This window comes from Prosopis cineraria, unplaced genomic scaffold, assembly GCF_029017545.1.
Source record: "Prosopis cineraria cultivar Desert tree isolate PC_DT_omini unplaced genomic scaffold, ASM2901754v1 PC11, whole genome shotgun sequence".
Lineage (NCBI taxonomy): Eukaryota > Viridiplantae > Streptophyta > Magnoliopsida > Fabales > Fabaceae > Prosopis > Prosopis cineraria.
Genome location: NW_026555342.1, coordinates 15,777,786 through 15,797,414, shown reverse-complemented (window position 1 = coordinate 15,797,414; position 19,629 = coordinate 15,777,786). Strand labels below are relative to the sequence as shown.

Genomic DNA, 19,629 nt, shown 5'->3' with positions numbered 1-19,629 from the left:
CCAATGCACATGGAAACATATGGATGGATATTTGTGAGCATGATATGTACACTTGTTATTCATAGGCCTCATACCTGTGTTTGATTCATGGCTCCTGTCACGCTTGCTTCGTGACTTTTAGCCGTACTTGATTGATTACTTACCCTTGTGGAATATGTATCCACACTTGATTTGTCATTTGCTTTTGTGAACTGTATGTTCATGCTTGTTATTTATTCTGATAAAGCCTTCCTAAATTAAAATTAAAATTTATCATTTCTATAATTTTCTAAAAGCATTCTTCCTAATTGTACCATTACCTGAAATTGTTATATTCTATGACCTATACAAATCTTAATAAATTTATACTATTCTATTAGCATTGTTAATTTCATGATTGTATTATTGAAAAAAGAACTGTTCCTTATTCTTAGTTCAAGTATATGTTTCATTATTTTATAAAATTATTTTAGACTAAATTTATTAGTTGTATCTTCATAATTTTTAATTATAATTCTGATTGGAATGCTAATCACTAAAAATTTCTTTAGTCTTAAATATTGTACCTGACCGTGCACCTTTTACTAATCATTTAGGGGTAGTATTGTTTTTTTTTTAGTGGGTGCACTCTTTGACCATTTATTTTGATGTAATTATGTATTATATAAAATTATAAATTTAGTACTTTACACACATACGGTAGTTAGATCATAGTTCTATATTACTGTTATATAATCTGTTGATGTGGAGCTAAGCTCCTTTGCTGAATTGACTAACAGGTTTTATTGTTGTAAAAATTTTGGGAGATCCAAATTATAAAGGAGATTTTGTCAAAATTTTTACAAATGTTTAAGGCTTTTCGAACCTTATAATTTTATATATAAATTAATTATTAATATTTTAGCTTAATCTCATATAATTAAGGTTTATAAATATGAGTTTATCTCATATTCTATGTCAGTCATACTCTTAATATCGACGTATGACACAAATTGATTTCATAAATAGCAGGGTGAAAAAGAGATAATAAAAAATGAAAATACGCATAAAAAAGGAAAAGGGAATTTAATATATATCCTATAATACACAATCTTAATTAGCTATTTGTATCATTTTTTCGAATATGTGGTCCACAACATGACTATATACATGTGATCCAATTTCTGCGCATCGTCCCATGTTTAATTATTTGTCCCATCTTTAAAGGTTCTTAATTTTTCCCTAACTGTTTAATTACATTTATAACTATTTTCCAATTTAAATCCTTCTCCGTGAATTGTTCAAGCCCTTGGTCTCATATTAGTTTCACCAGTTTTTAATCCAACTCAATTTATTCCTTAATGACATACATACATACATACATAAATATTACTATATTTCCTACTCAATTTAGCAAATTCAGTTCGTTTTGAGTAACTATAAATGCTACTTTTTGAACCTTACGTATTATAAATTTTCCTTTTTTAACTAATTGATATTTTTATTAAAAAAAGAGTAATTATAAATGCATTATTAACTATATCAATGATCATTGAACCAAGTAAGGGAATTATATGAAAAGGACAAAAATCCATTTTGTAATTACTCATATTTAATCACATAGATGGCACTGAGCTAAAATGGTGATATGTAACACAATCCATACTGTTAGATCCTTTCAATTACATAAATATAGCAACAAGATCAAAGAATAATGTGTACGTAATTTTATCTTTAACACTACTAAACCAAGCCCAATCACTCAAACTCAGACTATAATTCAAGATGAACCTAATAAAGCAAGTTAGCAACAAAACACCAAGTTTATGATTATAACGCAATCAAAATTAGACCATATATATATACACGTACATATGTACATGTATTAAATGAGTAAATTGTACGTGGGTTTTGTTTCAAAAATTATTGGGTGACATTGTCCTTTGTTAGTAGGCCTAAGTCTTTATCATTCCACGTAACTACCTTTCTTTTTTTTAAAAAAAAAAAGGACATAGGTTGATGTGATTTTAGCAAGGTATTAATTAAAAGTAGACTAGTTATTGAACCAGTTAAGATACTTGTTCAATAGTTAATGATCAAGGCAATAATCAAACCATGATCAAACCAATAATAAATAAGACATTCTATTAAGCCAGTCAAGATACTATTTTACTAGTTTAACTAGACATATTGACTCAAATTTCTATATAGTTTTTTAGTAAGAGAAGCATCAAGAGTTCACCATATGCAAGATCATTTATCATTTCCATCTTAGTCCTCCATTCTTCATGAGTTATGACACTAATAAAACAGTGAATTTCTCATGGGTAAAAAACTTAAGAGAAAACTTCTCATGATATTTCTCACAACATTTACATGATTTTTTTCCTAATGTTTTTTATGGGTTATTTGAGTTAATCGATCAGAAATCTGTTTTATTATTTTTTCTTTTGTCACAAGTGTCCTCTTATTGAATTTAATTTTGTTTGAGACATGATCGGTTGTTAAATGTGAGCATATCCCCTAGCTAGCGGCAATTCAAATTTTAGTTCACAATGTGTTGAAGGATTAACCCCTACCACTAAATCCAACCACGATCGGTAAAATCTGTTCTCGTTATGTAGTGCATGTGAACAAAGGGTTGGGATGGATTTGTTGTTGGCTTTTTATTGAATTTGCCTTATAGTGGATCCAAATTCCAAATCCGTAACACAGAAGCTTGTTGATTACAAGGAAGGACTTGTCGCTGTTATATGGTTAACGTGTATTAATAGCTTAGGAAGGTAAAGGAAAAGTGACCAGTCATAGGCAACAAATGAGGGATGAGGCACACTTGATGAATGCAACAAAGTGTACTCTCTCACTACCCAACACAATGTATTTCTCCTTTCTAGTTACCTCCAATCTCCTCAAATAAATGTGCTGCAAGCTTAGATTTGTATGTAGTAAATATATTGTACTCCATCTTGTTTGGTACTTTGCGTTGTAAAAATTTATATCTAGAATTTTAATTAATTACCCTGCAAAATAAAATCATCATTCACAATATAATTATTTAGTATAGCTGTCATGTTGTGTCACTGATCTTTTGTGAATACATGAATGTAAGGGATTCAAAATCACTAGTCACTACTGAGACTAACTCTAATATAGGTTTTTTCAAAATACACACTCCACTCTTTATTCAAAATATATAAACATATTTCATAATTTACAATTTTAAAATACATACATGCATATTTATTGTATATTTGTTCATTTTTCCCTTTCCCAACACATATATTAAGTATGGATATGCATAAATTGTAGTTCATAATAACATGGATTAAAATTAACAAAAATAAAAAAATAAAAAATATTTCATCAATTCGACCATCGTCCAACCATTTGTCTTAATAGTTTTTGACTAATTTGAGGCCAGATCCATTAGTTCATGACCAATTCCCTGGCCCATAATTTTCTCCTATGTTCAAATCCAACACTGGATTATTTCTTAGTTCAATCGGTTAAACCAGTTGATACGGTTCAACTCTAAAAACTAAGTTTATTTCATGTTTCTTTTCATCACTTTTGTCATGTGTTACTTAAATTAAGTGAATGCGTAATAATTGATAGTTAATTGGGTTTTGGATCCAAATACTTGTGGAAAAAATCTATTTTGACTCCTTTTTTTTAAGTATACAATACTATCTCCACTCTTTATTACTTCTTGAACTCCATATATTTGTGGAGTTAGTCCTGCTTTAATATTTTAGGCAGCAATTTCAAAGTAGTTAATTTCAACGATAATTTCAAGCTTAAAAATATTCCTAAATTAGTTAACCAATATTTTACGCCCACATATAATTTCTTTGCTAAGTTTAAGTGAAACTGAAATTCATGTTATTATAGGAAAATGAAACCATAATTAAGAACATTCAAGGAAAAACAATTTTTCATCCAACTGTGAAATAAATTTCTTAAACCTAATTAAAACACCCATCAGTGTGAAAAAAATAATAAAAGTATATGTGGTAGATAATTAGTAAGAAAGAGTCATAAAAAACAAAGTTTAATTTGATAATAAAAAAGGGTTTTGATATTACCAGAAATGAATGACACTAAGGATACTGATTGTCACATGGCAGTCGCATTCGTAGGGTTTTAATAATGGTACACTCCTCAATGATTCAACTAGTCCCCACTTCCATAATAATTCAATCCAAAACCACCACAATCTATTATTACACTTCCCAAATTATAATTTTTACCTTTTAATTTGGAACCTCCATGGTCAGCATAATATTATTGTTAATGACGGCCTCTTTTTTTTATTATTCCAAAGTCTCCTATCCTTGAAAACTTGAAGGTATTACCACTATATACCTAGACTAATCTGGACTCCCACTATATAGGATCGTTTTTACCAATGCCAGTCTCACTAGTACATAAGGGATGCCTTCAACATTTTTGTTTAACCCAACTGTATGTTTGGGAAGTTGAACTTAAGATTCTAAGAAAAGCTAATTCAACTTCCTTGACCAGTCTAATCCAGCACTGTTCAATATTATTAAGGCATGCTTTAAACCTCCATTTGAGTAATCATATTATAAGTGGGACTCATTACTTTTTGACTGAAATTCTTTAGATATTAAGTTCATAAATCTTTTACATATAATTTCATACTTTTTTCTTATTTAATTTTAATTTAATGTAAGACTTTCTCTCACGCTTAATTTTACTCACGCTTAAAAATACAAAACTCACTAGCAATAATAGACCACTTGGACACTAAATAGTGAACCTTTTGCTCCAAATAGGTGCATGGTTGGTTCCCATTCTTACAAATAGTATTAGAGCCTGGTTTCAATCCAGAGCAATTGGTCCCCATATTTAACAGTGTAAACATAAACTTCCATGTTCTTGTGCCATTGTTTCATAATAGCAATGCTTGGAGAGCTAGAGTATCAAACGAAAGCTGAATTCCATATTAATTAAAATAAACAAAGGTGATCTAGGCCCCTAAACATTATTTCAAAGTTTGATTTCTAGAGGTGTGTGTAGAGAGCACATCTTGGGAGAGGACAACTTTTTAAATAATGCTCAAATTTCTCGAGGGATTAGTTTCATGACTGTCGGTTATGAGGATACCTTGGAAAGCCTAAAATAGAAGAAGGTTACATGTGTCCACTAGAAAGAACCTTTATTTAAACTCCTTGCATAGAATTGGAGGTTGATCAAATGTATAAAAAATATAGTTAAGATCATAAGACATCTTAACTAAAAGATGAGCACATTGATTAACTTCTCTATACACAAAATGAAGCTACGATTGAAAGATAAGACATATCCTAGCCAAAAGATGAGCACACTGCTAGACTTTATTTGATATCAAACAATTTGGTACCTAGAAGCTACATTAAACACCAAATGATCCGAGTTATGGTTTCTGCTTGGTTCGATCCATATTAGCTAGAATCAAATGCAGCTCCCCAGATATTAGATGGATTGATACAAAAAGAAAGAAAAAAAACCTACTAGACTTAATTTTTTATGTATATGAACTTAACACCATTAATTGATACAAAATTTAAAAATCGTAATATATTCATAGTTATTTTCAGCTACATGTATTTGTATTTTCAATCCAATTTTATGACTTTTCCTCCACCCTATATTTACTCTCTCTCTGTCTCTGTTATATTACAATACAAGGTAGCTGGGTTTGAAAAGAGAAATGGTGAGAGGAAGAGAAAGCAGAAAAGTAGTTTCTGTTGTGGAATTACACTCTAGGTGCGACGTTTGCAGAATAGCCCCAACGTCTTTGTCACTTCATTAATCATCGTTTTCAGAAGTCTCTCTCTCTCTCTCATGCCTTCCCTTCCATTATGATTTTCTTTCTTTGAGAAAGCAAATTAAGTAATAATATTGTAAATAAACCAAGCGTCATTCTTAAGTTTATTCCAAATTTATCCTCCTCTTTTGATTCCTGACGAGGGTCCAGTTGGAGGGTGAAAAAGTAACGAGAAGCATCAAAAAAATATATATATATATATATATACACGGATATATTTATGGTTTCTAATATGAAATAACAAGGAATTATTGAAGAAAAGTTGGTTTTTTTATTTATATAAATAGATATAGCCTTTGTTTCTCTTTTGTTTCTTGGCCTTCATCTTCTGAATTCTCTCTTTCAGTTCTGATAGAAGGAGGGAAAGAATTTACCAGTTCATCCTGAGAACTGTGTTCCTGTTTTGTAACTCTTTAATTTATCGCTTTTGTTTTCCTTCCCCAGGTTAGTAAGCAAAACACTGAGACATCCTTTGATTTCCCATTCCCAATGCTTCATCTTTTTTGGGTTAATCCAACTTTTTCAGCCTCAAAACCCTCCTTTTTGAAGCTTAAGCCCTCTTAGATTAGATTGCAAACTGTCACGAACCGAAATTGATATAGAATCTTCAGCCAACTTTTTTTATGTTTGTTTTAGATTCTCCAAAACCAGCTCATAAATCCATGGTTTTAATTTACTTCTCAAAAATCGATTCTTTTCTTCTGTGAGTTAGTTAAAGAGTGACGATCTCTTGATTCTGCTTGAAAACCAAAACTTGCTCAGTTTGGCGATGTTGATGATGTTTTCTTCTTCAGATTCTCCAAAACTAGCTCAAAGCTAGCTACTCCAGGGTTTAGTCATGGCTTTTACTTTCTCAAATAGATTCTTTTTTCTTGTGCGAGTAAAAAAAAAGCAATAAGAATCACTTGGATTTAGCTTGAAATTTTTTCGCAGTCAAGCATGTGATGAATTAATGTTTGAGACCTGGATTTCTCTTTACCGGTTTGTTCCTTTTCTTTTACCGATGTTGACGGTTTCTTCTTGATGACTTTGATTATTTCTTGGTTCAGTCATGGCGTTCCCAAATCAATTAGCTATGTCAGATTCATCATCTCCACAGAGAAAGATGGGAAGAGGGAAGATTGAGATCAAGAGGATCGAGAACACCACAAATCGTCAGGTCACTTTCTGCAAGCGCAGAAATGGCCTCCTCAAGAAGGCTTATGAGCTCTCTGTGCTTTGTGATGCTGAGGTTGCTCTCATCGTCTTCTCTACTCGTGGTCGCCTCTACGAATATGCTAATAACAGGTATAATAATATATCTATATATATATATTCATAAATTCTTAGGGTTTCAAGCTCCCTGCAGGTTTCTTCTCTTTTAACTTTCTTGATCTTTCATAAAAATCTCTGGGTTCATATTTTCTGCCTCTTTGTTGAATAGATCTCAAAAAGGGTTTACTGTGAATTTGTATTAATAGGGTGAAAATTGCTCTTGTTTTGGCATAAATTCATAGATCTGGTGCAATCGATTATGTCCATAGTTATGAGAGTATCAAAGGGTAAAGATTTGAGAAGTTAGCGTGAGATCAGCCCAATTTCCCCCTTTGTAGAAAGCTTCTGTTTCCAGTTTTCTCCTCTTTCCTCTTCTCTCTCTCTCTCTCTCTCTCTCTCTCTCTCTCTCTCGGTGCCAATATGTCTCTGAGACTATTCTATGGCCTAAGCTTTCATCTTTGACAATTCCTTAATAACGCATCACTAGTCACCAGATTGGTCTAGCCAGAAGAACTGTAGAATCTCAAGAAATTGTCAAAATATCAGATTGAAAAGAGAGATTTTTTTTTTTTTTGAAAATGGGTCTTTATTAGGGTTCGTGTAGGTTATACGGGGATTTTAGTTTCTGAATCAGCTAAGAAGAATCCATAGCCAGATTGAGAGATTTGCTATTTTAATCAAAAGTTTCCACAAATCTGACCTGCACCCACGTGTAATTTCTTGCTGGGTCAAACTTAACCTAAAAGATTAGGGTTTTGTTATCCAGTGGAGATCATTTGGGTTAGGCTTAATCAAGTAAGAAACACCAAACCTAACCTTTTTATTTCCTTTTTCTGTTCTCTTTCTCGCCGACCAATCAGGAACCTGAGAAACTCCTTCAAGAGAGAAAATAAAGAAGGAAAGTTGGTCGTTTTTTGAGGTTTGATTATATATATTTTTCTGGTCTTCTTTCTGGTTAGGGTTTTAAAAGGTCTCTGATGAGTAGAGTTAGAGAATAGGATTTGGTTGTCTCTTGGTCGAGAGAATCTTTGGTCACGTCACACACATGGTTTTCTCAGTTCTTGACTTCTGACGAAGAAAGACTATAATTATAATATGTCATGAATCGATTCCTCAAACCCCCATTCGCACTTTTTTTTTCCCCTTGGTTCTCTTGTCTTTCCCTTCTTCGTTCTGGTTTTGATGGATTACAAAGTTCTGGTGACTCAGAAAACCAGAGTGTGATGAACCAATGAGAGTATTACACTTGGTCATCGTGATTTCACCATTGTGGGTATCACAGACTGGGCTTTGCCGTTGTTCATAAAGTCACTGTGTTGTTATTTCTGTGAAAGTTTTGGACTCACTCAGAGAGAGGAAGATGAAACATTCAGACAAAGTAACAACGGTGTCGTTGTAATATAAGGAGTTTTAGATTTTTTTTTTCAAGGGAAATCTTTTTTTTTTTTGGAATTTCTTTCAGTAAAATGCTTTTATGTGACTGAAATGAAATTTTTTGAAAATTTGTTGGTATGCCTAAAGGTAATAACAAAAGATTTATTATCATCTTTTATCAGAGAGTTTGATTTTCTAAAGAGCATTAAAATGTTATTTAACTAGCTTTTATCTCTTTTGAATGTTTCTCTAGTTCTTTTTCTAGTGATTTTTTTTTTTACTTCATTAAAAAGTAAAGATCCTCGTGTCAAAGAAAATTAAAAAGTGTTACTTAGTATATATAAATTACATTAAATTTTTAATTTAATGTGTCAAGCACTTTAAAAAAACTCAATGATGGTGTTAATATGAAAAAGATAAATTTTTAAAAGAACTGGCTTTTGTATAAATTATAAATAATGATTCATTTACATTAACTAAGATTTTTTTTAAGAAAATTTATTTAAGAATAAATATCTTAACAAATTTGCTTAAAATTTATAAAACAATGTTAACTAAATATAATTATCTTTATAAAGGTAAATGATACTATCAAGTTTTGGTTTACTTTTTTTTAAAAGAAAAATACTACTTAAATTATAAATTATAAGCATGTGACTAAAAATTCTGGTAAAATTAACTTTTAAACATTTTACCTACACTTTTAAAATTTTCAAATGCAAGAAATATAGGTTTTTTTTTTTCTTTCTTCCCAATTTTATGGAAAAAAACCGGGGTACAGATAAAGGCAAAAATAAAATCATTGCAAGGTACCTAAAACTGAGAACCAATGGTGGGAGGAGAGAGAGAGAGTAATGATTCTTCAGATCAGAACATTTAGGCTTGGTCGTTTCATTTCAATTTCAAAACAACGAGACGTACAACTACTAATTTCTTCATTTACTGTGGCTCCTGAAAAGTGACATTCGGAAACAAATCTTATTTTATTTCATCAAATCAAAAAATTCACTGTCAGTTTGTCACAGCCTCACAGGCGCAGAATATATATATATATTATATGCATACTTATCCATGCCCAAAAATAGATTGTATATTTTAGTATCATACCCATTGTGTTGGATCGAGGTGGACAATGAAGTGAGGTTGAGGATATTACTATTATCCTCCGTAGTCTGTATCATATGTTTTCTCGTAAAAACAAAACTAGCTGTCCTAGGAATGGGATGAACCAATTATATTGTGTGCTGATGGGCCAGCGTGGCAGACGCAGCCAATCAGTGGCTCGACGATGTTAAGGTATCCTAATAATAATGCATCCTAATCCTAAACTTAAAAGAAGAAACACACAAAAACCTATAATTGTTCTTGAATATTTTATTTATTTATTTCCATCAGCGCGAATCTTTTTTTTTTTTTTGGGGGCGTTATGGGTACGTGTGGTTCAGAGACCAAGTGAGGTCATTGATTGATGTTTGATGTTACTTTGGAGTAGGAGTTGCGTTTAAGGTTAAGTGAGAAAGTTGGCTGATTTGACCGTTGACCCCTTCACCAGGTTTCCCGGTTATTACGTCACATTTAATTCAATCCTTGCATCTTCATGTTTTTTTTAAATTATTTTTAATATATATATAAATATATATTATAGCCAACCTTAGCCATTAGTCATTCTTATAAATGCAAAATAATTACGGAAAATCGTGATTTGATTGATTGTATATTCTCCTTGGCGCTCAAGAAAGAATAATCAATACTCAAGAAAATGTAATTTATTAAATCATTTTCGTGTGGTTTCCTTTTAAATTTGTTGGTCCAAACATTTTTCTGTGGTTTCAAAATGTCTCTGGAAATAAGTGAAAAGAAATTTTTTTGAAAACTTAAGAGAGAGGAAAATTTGATGGAAATAATAAATCTGATATTATCTTTCACCTTTTATAAATTTTCCCTCAAAATAGTTAAGATTATAGTTTATTACTTTTTCATTCTATTTTATTTCTCAATCCAAAATGCATGCATAAACCTAATTAAGTATAAGAAGGTATACTTAATTTATTTGAACCCTAGCTAGTTAGGTTGTGGTGTGCTAGATTGCTTCACATGCATTGAAGATTATTGATATAATTAATTAAGATTATGGTTTATTTTTATCTTCTATTTTTTTCCCCTCAGATTCAATAGACGTTATATCCGAGATAGTAGCAGAACCAGTTTGTGAATGCTTTCAATAATTATCTAACAGCAGAACAGGGATATACCAGCATGGTCATGGAACTCATGGAGATTTTGATATAAGATATATAATGAAATTGAATTTCTTTTGCTTCTAATAATAAATTTTAATCATTTTCCCAGTTGCTAACTATTTTCAATAATTATCTAATAGCAGAACAGGGATCATGCTGATGAATAATGCAATTTGTCAAAGTTTTTATAGTATACGCATTATATACAGGCAGCACTGAATTTAGCCATCAAGCTTTAGATGAGAAGAACGCATTAAAAAATTAATTGTTGTGAATGACTAAAGCTCTTTAATTAATTAACTACTCGGCCTTCAGATATATATATATATATATAGAGAGAGAGAGAGAGAGACAGAAGACATTAACAGGAAGTGTAAATGTAATATGATATTATTTTGCAGTGTGAAAGCAACAATTGAAAGGTACAAGAAGGCATGTTCAGATTCATCTGGTGCTGGATCCACTTCTGAAGCTACTGCTCAGGTATTCTTTTATCACTTTCTTTCCCATTTTGTCCTTCACAGGTTTCATCCAATTCTAGAATATTACTACTTTTTCAGAAGTCACGTCACTAGCAAGTTTTATTACCAGTATTGAACTTGATATTTCCAAAAGAAATACGCGATATAGTATTTCTTGCATGAGCTAAATGTAGACCTAAAATTGATATTTTATCCTGTCCTAAATGTATGAGCTAGTTATACCTAAATATAATACATCAATCTCCTTTATCTTTCATATTTATTATCTTTTTCAGACTACCCATATTGTTGTTTGACACATTGATGCATGCAATCAAGAGAATAGCTTTCAATGTAAATAATTAAAAGGAGAGGTATCTTAAAGAATAACTTATTTAACTAATTTTCTTAACCAGTTTAAAGTAATTATCAAGTCCTACATTTAGGACTGGGAGATTGAAATTAGGGGTATTTTGGAATACTATTCATACCTCTTGATCTAAAATTACATGGCATTAGATTTTTATTCCTCAATTTTATTCAATATCAATAAGTCATGTGAAGGTGAAACCATCAGTGGTAGCCATTGAACTCTTTAATTCTTAAAATTTGGTCATGACGACATCATATCATTATCTCAAGAAATTCGTGTCAATTAATGTTGTGTCGATTTCTGAGCTTAATTGGTAGATTATTATTAATTTTTAACATAAAAGCTAGAACTTTCAGCTAAGATTGTATGATTTCAGTATTATCAGCAAGAAGCTGCCAAACTGCGAGCTCAAATCAGTAACCTGCGGAACAACAACAGGTACTTTGATTTTTTTTTTTTCTTTTAAATGTTACATTTATATAATTTGATCTATCAAAAAGTCAAAATTTATACGTGTCGAGCTGAGAAAGGAAATGAAAAATTGCAGGCAAATGATGGGGGAGACTTTGGCAGGTTTGAGTGCAAGAGATCTCAAGAACTTGGAGTCTAAGTTAGAGAAAGGCATTAGCAGAATTCGTTCCAAAAAGGTATTTAAATCTTTTTTTTTTATTTTTTTTTTGTTTTGTGCGTTTTAGATTTTGGGGCTTTTCTGACTTTGTTTTATTTTGTTGCTTCCGTTGTGGCATTTCCCAAACACGAGTACCAGAATGAACTTCTATTTGCAGAAATTGAGTATATGCAGAAGAGGGTAAGTTCTTTCTTTTCATTTGCTTGGACCTCTCCACCACACATCTAGACCGTCAAATCAAATTTGAATATTCAGATACGATATTTTATTAAAAAAATCTTATTGAAATATAAAAACATATTAATTTAGACAATTAAATATTTTATGTAACAGTTTAAAACTATAATGGAGTCGCAATGGAGAGAAATCAAACTCATGGTCATCTGATGACCAAAAAAAAAATTATTAGTCTATATACTTTGCCATTTGAGTGAATAAAAGTAGTACTTTTTAATTTCTTTCTCGTCATGTTAATTAAAATCACCAAACGCCTCATAATAATATTGATATTTATTCATATAATTCACTTCATCTTGTGTAACATCAAGCCAAGGTAGGTGTTGTGACTAGAATATACAAGTTTTGTGAGGCACACATCTCTTTTTATTTTTTTGCCTTCTCTCTTGCTAGCTACATAATTATTGGAAAGTATCAAAATCCAAGAATCACATTACTGTGTATAATGCACGAGAAACGGTGATTCTCATCAAACCCTAAAATGAAAGAGTACCAAAAGGGGAACTTCCGTTGCCACAATTCATGTCCTTCCGATAAGATTCTATTCTCTGAAACTTTCAAGTGCCTTTACTTTTCACATGCCAAGTCTCATGCATGAACTGTAAACTGCAGGAGGTAGACTTGCACAATAACAACCAGCTTCTTCGAGCTAAGGTATATATATATATGTGTGCATGCATGATGCATGTCCCTCTCTCTCCCCCTTCACACGCATGATCGAAATAGAGAACTGAAAGCTTTCCAAACGTAGCGATTCATTTATTGTGGTGGTGATAATATATATAATGTAGATAGCTGAAAGTGAGAGAAACCAGCAGCAGCAGCAGCAGCATAACATGAATGTGTTTCCTGGAGGGTCAAATTATGAAGCAATGCAGTCATCAAATGAGCATCAATTTGACTCTCGAGGTTTCTTCCAAGTGACTGGTTTGCAACCTACTAGTCACTACGCTCCCCAAGACCACATGTCCCTCCAATTAGTGTATGTTCCCCCTTCCTACTATGCATATGTGTGTGTCTCTGCCCGTGTCTATGTCTTATATTCTTTTTCTTCCTTTGTCTTTTACTTCATCTTCAGCACAAATATTATGGCTTTATGGATAAAAATGATCATATAGTGATGATTTGCCGTCTTTTAGTTTCATTTAGGACAGACCGTAACTTCGTCAATATGGCAGAAGGTAGGAAAAGAATAATTAGTTCCAAGTCTGCACATGAGGATCCCATACGTACAGCTGGAATCTGTTCCTTTCTCAATATCTCTTCCTCTACTTCATCCGTGAAGTGTTTCAGAGATTCAAATTAGTTTTTTGACTTTTATACGTTGATAGGTGTATATATTGGTCCATTTGTGTGTGTATACTCATGCGTCTCACTATTTTAACAAGAGGGAAAAAAAAAGAAATATCAAAATGAATGTCGAATGCTGAAAATGCATGTCAAAGTCAGATCATATTTTGTATATATATGACAATGACACAAGGAATTAGTATCATGCTAGAACTCTATAATGTGAGAAACATTTTTCCTTCAAATCCATACTTATATATTTATAAACTCTAGTTGTCAAACAAATTCATAATGCATAATTCATTAAAGCTTTTGGTTTGTGATAGACTAATCAAGTTCCTTCTTTTCTTTTCTTTTTTCTTTTCCTTTTTTATTCTTGTTTCTTGGAATGTTCTTGTGCAGGTGATGTGCTCGTGACTTGTTAAGAACTTCTGCTTCTTGTATTTTGGCATAATATGACAGCAGATGAATGCTAGAGCGTTAAGGCAACAAATATATATATATATATATATATAAGCAGAACTGTGTGAGAAAGATATTTTGAAGTATTAATTCCCTCTCTATGTAGTGGCCTTGTAGACATTAATGATAACACTAAATATTCCGTGTTCATGGTGAAAGCTGCTTAATTACGTGTTTGGTACGAGTTATGCAGGAGACAGCTTGACATGTTTGGACTTCGGAATACTTTTTTATTAATTCCTATGACGTTAGTTTCCCTTCCTGTTATTTTCACTTAGCTTGCATGTCTTTTAATTGAAATCTTTCATTAAAAAAATGTAGTTAATTAGTGTATGGTTTTCATGATTTAGCATATATCACTTGATTAGTCTTTTAAAAATCCACCCACCACAATCCACACACTTATAGACACACTCGTCTTAACAATATTGTGGGCCAGGTGAAAAGTGAAGTAATAATGTGTCTTAGACACATTATTAAGTAGTTTTCATGATCTGCGCAAGATAGGCAATTTTGTGTAATGAGAAGGAATAGAGAGAGAGTATGTCACTATTTAATTTATTATATACATGAACTACCGATAAAAAAAGGTACAGAAACTTCTTTATTATAGTGACGCTATGGGAGTTACCTAGCTAGCTAGTGCATGGGGTTCTAAAACAGTTTATTACAAAATTTACAAGGATGAAACATTGCATCATATATCAGCTGGACATTGGTATATACAGAGAGAGAGAGAGAGAGAAATGGTAGATTTAAGAACGAACAAGCTGGGAAATATTCATTGGATAAGTGAAACCAGGAATTGAAGCATTATATGAAGAAATTGCAATGAGTAAGTTGACAGCTTCAGTGGGATGAAATGAATCAAAGAACACAAAATCTTTTCTGTTTTCAAATGGCCTTGCATTAGCAACGCACTGCCCGTTTTCCCCTACTTGGCAACACCCAGAATCCAAAACTTTGAAACCTGCAATTCCATTCATTCATATAAACTTTGCTTCTAGCTAGTCTGTGTATGTGTATTCAAACTTAGAGTCAAGGGGCAATTAATAATGTAGATAGAGATAATTAACAAAGAAGTACCAAGTGAAGGATCAACTTTGGAAACAGTACTGTTGATGAAGATGAAAGAGGCATTTGGGAGAGCCTTATTGAAGCGATCAACTTGAGATTTGAGGTTTGAGTTAAAGATGAAAGCCGCTTTATTAATGTCATCAACACTACTATTTGTTTCAAGTGTTGTAAGTGCCCTTGGGGTGCTACCTATATACCCCATCCCCACCAACACAAACTTCCTCCCTCCAATATCATATAGACTCTGCATCATCATTATCATCATCATCATCATCATTACAACACAAACATATTAATCATTTTTGGAATGAATGGATGAAAAGGTAGGGAAAGGGACTTACTCGGATGATGTGAGAATATTGTCGGATAAGATCAGAGGCATAGTGATCAAGAGTGAAGGAGGTGCTGGTAGGGTAATATTGGGGCAAGAAGTAGTTGTTTAAGTAATCATTGGATCCTATATTCACATAATACAAGCACTTGTTGAGTAGCTGCTCTACTTTCTCTGAGCTCTTATTCAGTCCAGCACTGATCTGAGATACTGTTGTTCTGTGATTTGTTAGTTGTAACCCCAAGTTTATATCAGATCCCTGCACGCATATCTCAACCAATCACTTCATCGCTATTTTCTTTTCTACCGAATCCTTGAAATGGGATATAAACATTGCAAGGATTACAGGGAAAAACCATTCCAAATCAAGAACAAGATGGGTCTTTATGTTCTTAATTACAAAAATTATTAATAAAGAATACAACTGAGTAAAGAAAGAGGGTGGAAAATTGAAGTACGAACGAGATGCTTGCCGGTCTCGTTGCGAATTCCGGCGGCACCGGAGGCGTAGTTGACTCCTTTGGATATGTCGGCGGCGGTGTTTGCGAAGGGAGGGATCAGCTTGTCGAATCCCAGAAATTGAGCTGTTCACAAAACCCACACCTTAATTAGGTCATGATTATGATTTTAAATTTCAACTTCAATTTTTTTAATGCTTCAATTTTGAGTCTCACTCTTTGGGAGAGAATTTTTATGAAGTATAAAGAATGCAACTCCTTCCTCTCCTTATTATAGGTGATTTTTAATTACTTTATTAAATAAAAAAAGAGTGGTTAATTCGTTAGATTTGTCATAAAAAAATTTAAAAAAATTAACTTTGTCCCTATTACAATTAAAGAGAGAAACACAATATTTGTGGAGTCATACTCTCCGTTTAAAAATATAAGACATTTTTAAAAAGTTAAATATTTAAAAATGTAAGGCATTTTTAGTCTTTTGAGGTATAATAATTGCCTTTTTTAAAAGCATCTCTATTAATAATAACTTTATATTTATTGTAGAGTGTTTAATAGGAGTAAATATAAAAAGATAAGTTGGTTAAAAAGTAGGTAACTACTTTATTAAGAGATGAGATTCGATTAAAAATCCCTTACATTTTTAAACGGAAGGAGTAACTAATAGCTCTCACTTGCATATTAAGAACTAAGAAATTTTTCTAGGAGATGTTGTATAATAGAGAGTATAATATTAATTTCTGAACAACAAAAATCACAAACTCATAGTACCCAATCAAAATAAAAGGCAAAACAAGAATGAATAAGACAAATACTGATTAAAAATCCAATTCTTCCCTGACCGTGCTTTCCTCTCTTTTTTTTTTTAACTGCCCTTAATATTGATTTATGAATTGTCTTTTAATAAAAAAAATATAAAGGTGCTTGTATCACATGTTATTATACAATTTTCTAAAAGTTGACATTCGGCCAATAAAATGATAATACTTTTCACCTCCGAAACGCATGCTTGACTTCTCAAATTATACCTCTTAATTTTGATTTCCACAATAATTTTTTCCCATTATTTTTTTCTCGTTTGAGGATGAAACTGAAAAAATTTAACCATCTATGAAAGATGAACTTTGTTAAAAAAAAATAAACTAAAACAAAGTTATTGTTTTTACCACCGTAAACTAAAAGAGTTACACAAGCATGATTAAATTGAAAAAGCTAGTTATCTTTAAGGGAAAAAATTTTCCCCTAATTCAAAACGCACAAAATGAATCAAAAGAAGGAGACCATCCCTTGAAAACACGCAAAAACTTATCCATAAAAAGAACAAATGAATCAATTATATATTCATCTCCTCTATGTTCCGTCTCTACACATTAAAGTATTTTATATGTGTGTGTGTTTTTCTATCAACATTCTCGTAAACTTTTTTGGGAAAGGACCAATGATCAAAATTTATAGGGTTGGGAGTCTCTAATATACCCTTCTTTAATGCCCTTTGTAATGTCTCAACTTCTCAATTTTATTTTTTATTTTTCTTTGAATCATTGCCTTTTACATAAAATAAGAGACATTTAGATATCTTGATGTCCCAAAATAGTGAGGATTTATATTTTTTATGATTTTTTAAAGAAAAATATACAAATACACCCTTTTATTTTAAAAAAATCATAAAAAATATAAATTTTCACCATTTTGAGACATCAAGATATCCAAATGTCTCTTATTTTATGTAGAAGCTAATGATTCAAAAAAAATAAAAAACAAAATTGGGACGTTAGGGCATTACAAGGGGTATTAGAGAAGAGCACATTAGAGGCCCCTAGTCCTCGGTCAAGGATTAATTATTGTTAAAATCTAAATGGATATTTGTTAATTTGATTTAGTCTTTTATTAATATTTATTTGAGTTTTAACAACAATCCATTTATGCTTGTTTATCAACAAGTATCTATTCGAGTTTTGACAACAATTGATCATTGACTGATATAAATTTTGGTTAGTGATCCTTAATTGTTGTTTTCTCAATTTTTTTTTTTTTTTAATTTTTGTTGCAGAATAGAGAGAGAGAGAGAGAGAGAGAGAGAGGGATGAAAAGAGGTTACGCACTGATGAAATCAACAGAATTGAGGCCGTTGGTGAATCTTCCGGTGGGCTTGCCGCCGGGGAAGTCGATGCCGTACGGGAAGTAGTTAGCTTTGGCGGAGGTGGGAAGAGCATGGTTGTTTCCGTTGTCTGATAAGGAGTCACCAAATATGAAGATGCATGGCACTTGTGGCTCTCCTTCCACCATCCATATTGTAGCACCCAACATCACAACACCACGCAAAACCAACCATTGCTTTCTCTTCCAACAATAACTCATCGCTAATTATTAATTAACAAGTTCCTAAGCTAATTAGTCAAACAAAATTAAGGTTATTGATGATGATGATCCTCCTAGATTCTGGGATTCAGCTAGAGATAAGCTAGCACGATCCTTGTGTGTATATAAGATGGAGATGTTTCTACTATTAGGCATCTTTATATTTGGTGCCTAAAATCAAGGGATCAGGAAAAATTGCAATTTTTCTTTTTTTTTTCTTCTCTCTCTCTTTTTTTAAATAATTAACTCTTCTTTAATCAATTTCTTTTTCATTTGCCTTCTAATGTTGTCCTAATTGGTAGGGACAAATCTAGCCTCAAATGACCAGGAAGGGTGGAGTAACAAATTACCTATTTAGAATCCCATTTAGTTGACTCAACTATAATTTGTAATATATATATATATATATATATTCATCAAATAGATCTAATTAAGTTTTTATTAGTATTTACAAATATTTTTTTACAATAATATATTAACTCATATTTATTTTTATAATTTAATTATACATTACGTAAACTCCAAAATCATTATATTCAAATCAAAATTGAAACAAAAAAATTATATTATCACAACTACTCAATTCCAAATATCAGTTTGAACTTTAAAAACAATTACCTAACCTAAAAAAAAATGAATATTAAACATCAGTTTCTCTTTCATTAATAAAGTGTTAATATTAAATTAAGAAAAAATTAATTTTTTAGTCCTTCAACTTTTAATTCACTTGGAACTCAGTCCCTCAACTATAACTCGCTGCAACTCAATCCCTCAACTTTTGATTCACTTATAATTCAATCTTTTTTAGTTTTTTTAAAAAAATTTCTTATCAAATAAGAGGAATAAAAGAAATGCTCATATTTTGTTCTAAAATACCCTCTTCTTGCTCTTTGATTTGAGATCTAAGCTAACATAAAAAAAGAAAATTAACAAAAGTTGAGGAACTAAATTATAAATGATTCAAAAGTTGAGGGATTGAGTCATAGACGAGTCATAGGTAAGAGACTGAGTCACATTAAGTCATAGTTAAGGTACTGAGTTACAAGTGAATTAAAAGTTGAAGGATTAAAAGATTAATTTTTTCTAAATTTAATATGTTAAGATTTTTTTTTTCCAAAAATATGTTTATGGTTAAGTAAACAATATGATTATCAAAGCCGTGATTCAACTCGTTAAATACTTTTAGGCTAAAAAAAAAATCGTTAAATACTATATTTTGATAAAAATTGTAGATATTTCTGTTGGCCCTTCTTCAGCTAGCCATTGTTGGGCCCCACCGGATAACCATGATAATGAGC

General features: G+C 31.6%; 2 protein-coding genes across 2 annotated transcripts; one reads left to right on the top strand and one right to left on the bottom strand.

Moving 5' to 3' along the window:
- The first annotated feature begins 6,112 nt into the window (after nucleotides 1–6,112).
- On the top strand, nucleotides 6,113–14,372 carry LOC129286699 (floral homeotic protein AGAMOUS-like). The gene is made up of 9 exons (XM_054922693.1): nucleotides 6,113–6,235; nucleotides 6,841–7,078; nucleotides 11,061–11,142; nucleotides 11,870–11,931; nucleotides 12,041–12,140; nucleotides 12,260–12,301; nucleotides 12,971–13,012; nucleotides 13,150–13,340; nucleotides 14,051–14,372. Exons 2-9 carry the CDS (start codon nucleotides 6,843–6,845, stop codon nucleotides 14,052–14,054), a joined length of 759 nt encoding a protein of 252 aa, XP_054778668.1. The 5' UTR covers nucleotides 6,113–6,235; nucleotides 6,841–6,842; the 3' UTR covers nucleotides 14,055–14,372.
- Nucleotides 14,373–14,732: 360 nt separating this feature from the next.
- Nucleotides 14,733–18,331, bottom strand: LOC129286194 (GDSL esterase/lipase At1g29670-like). Its single transcript, XM_054922211.1, has 5 exons — nucleotides 18,076–18,331; nucleotides 15,981–16,102; nucleotides 15,529–15,777; nucleotides 15,197–15,431; nucleotides 14,733–15,080 (listed from the first exon to the last, which is right to left on the bottom strand). Exons 1-5 carry the CDS (start codon nucleotides 18,329–18,331, stop codon nucleotides 14,866–14,868), a joined length of 1,077 nt encoding a protein of 358 aa, XP_054778186.1. The 3' UTR covers nucleotides 14,733–14,865.
- Nucleotides 18,332–19,629: the final 1,298 nt, after the last annotated feature.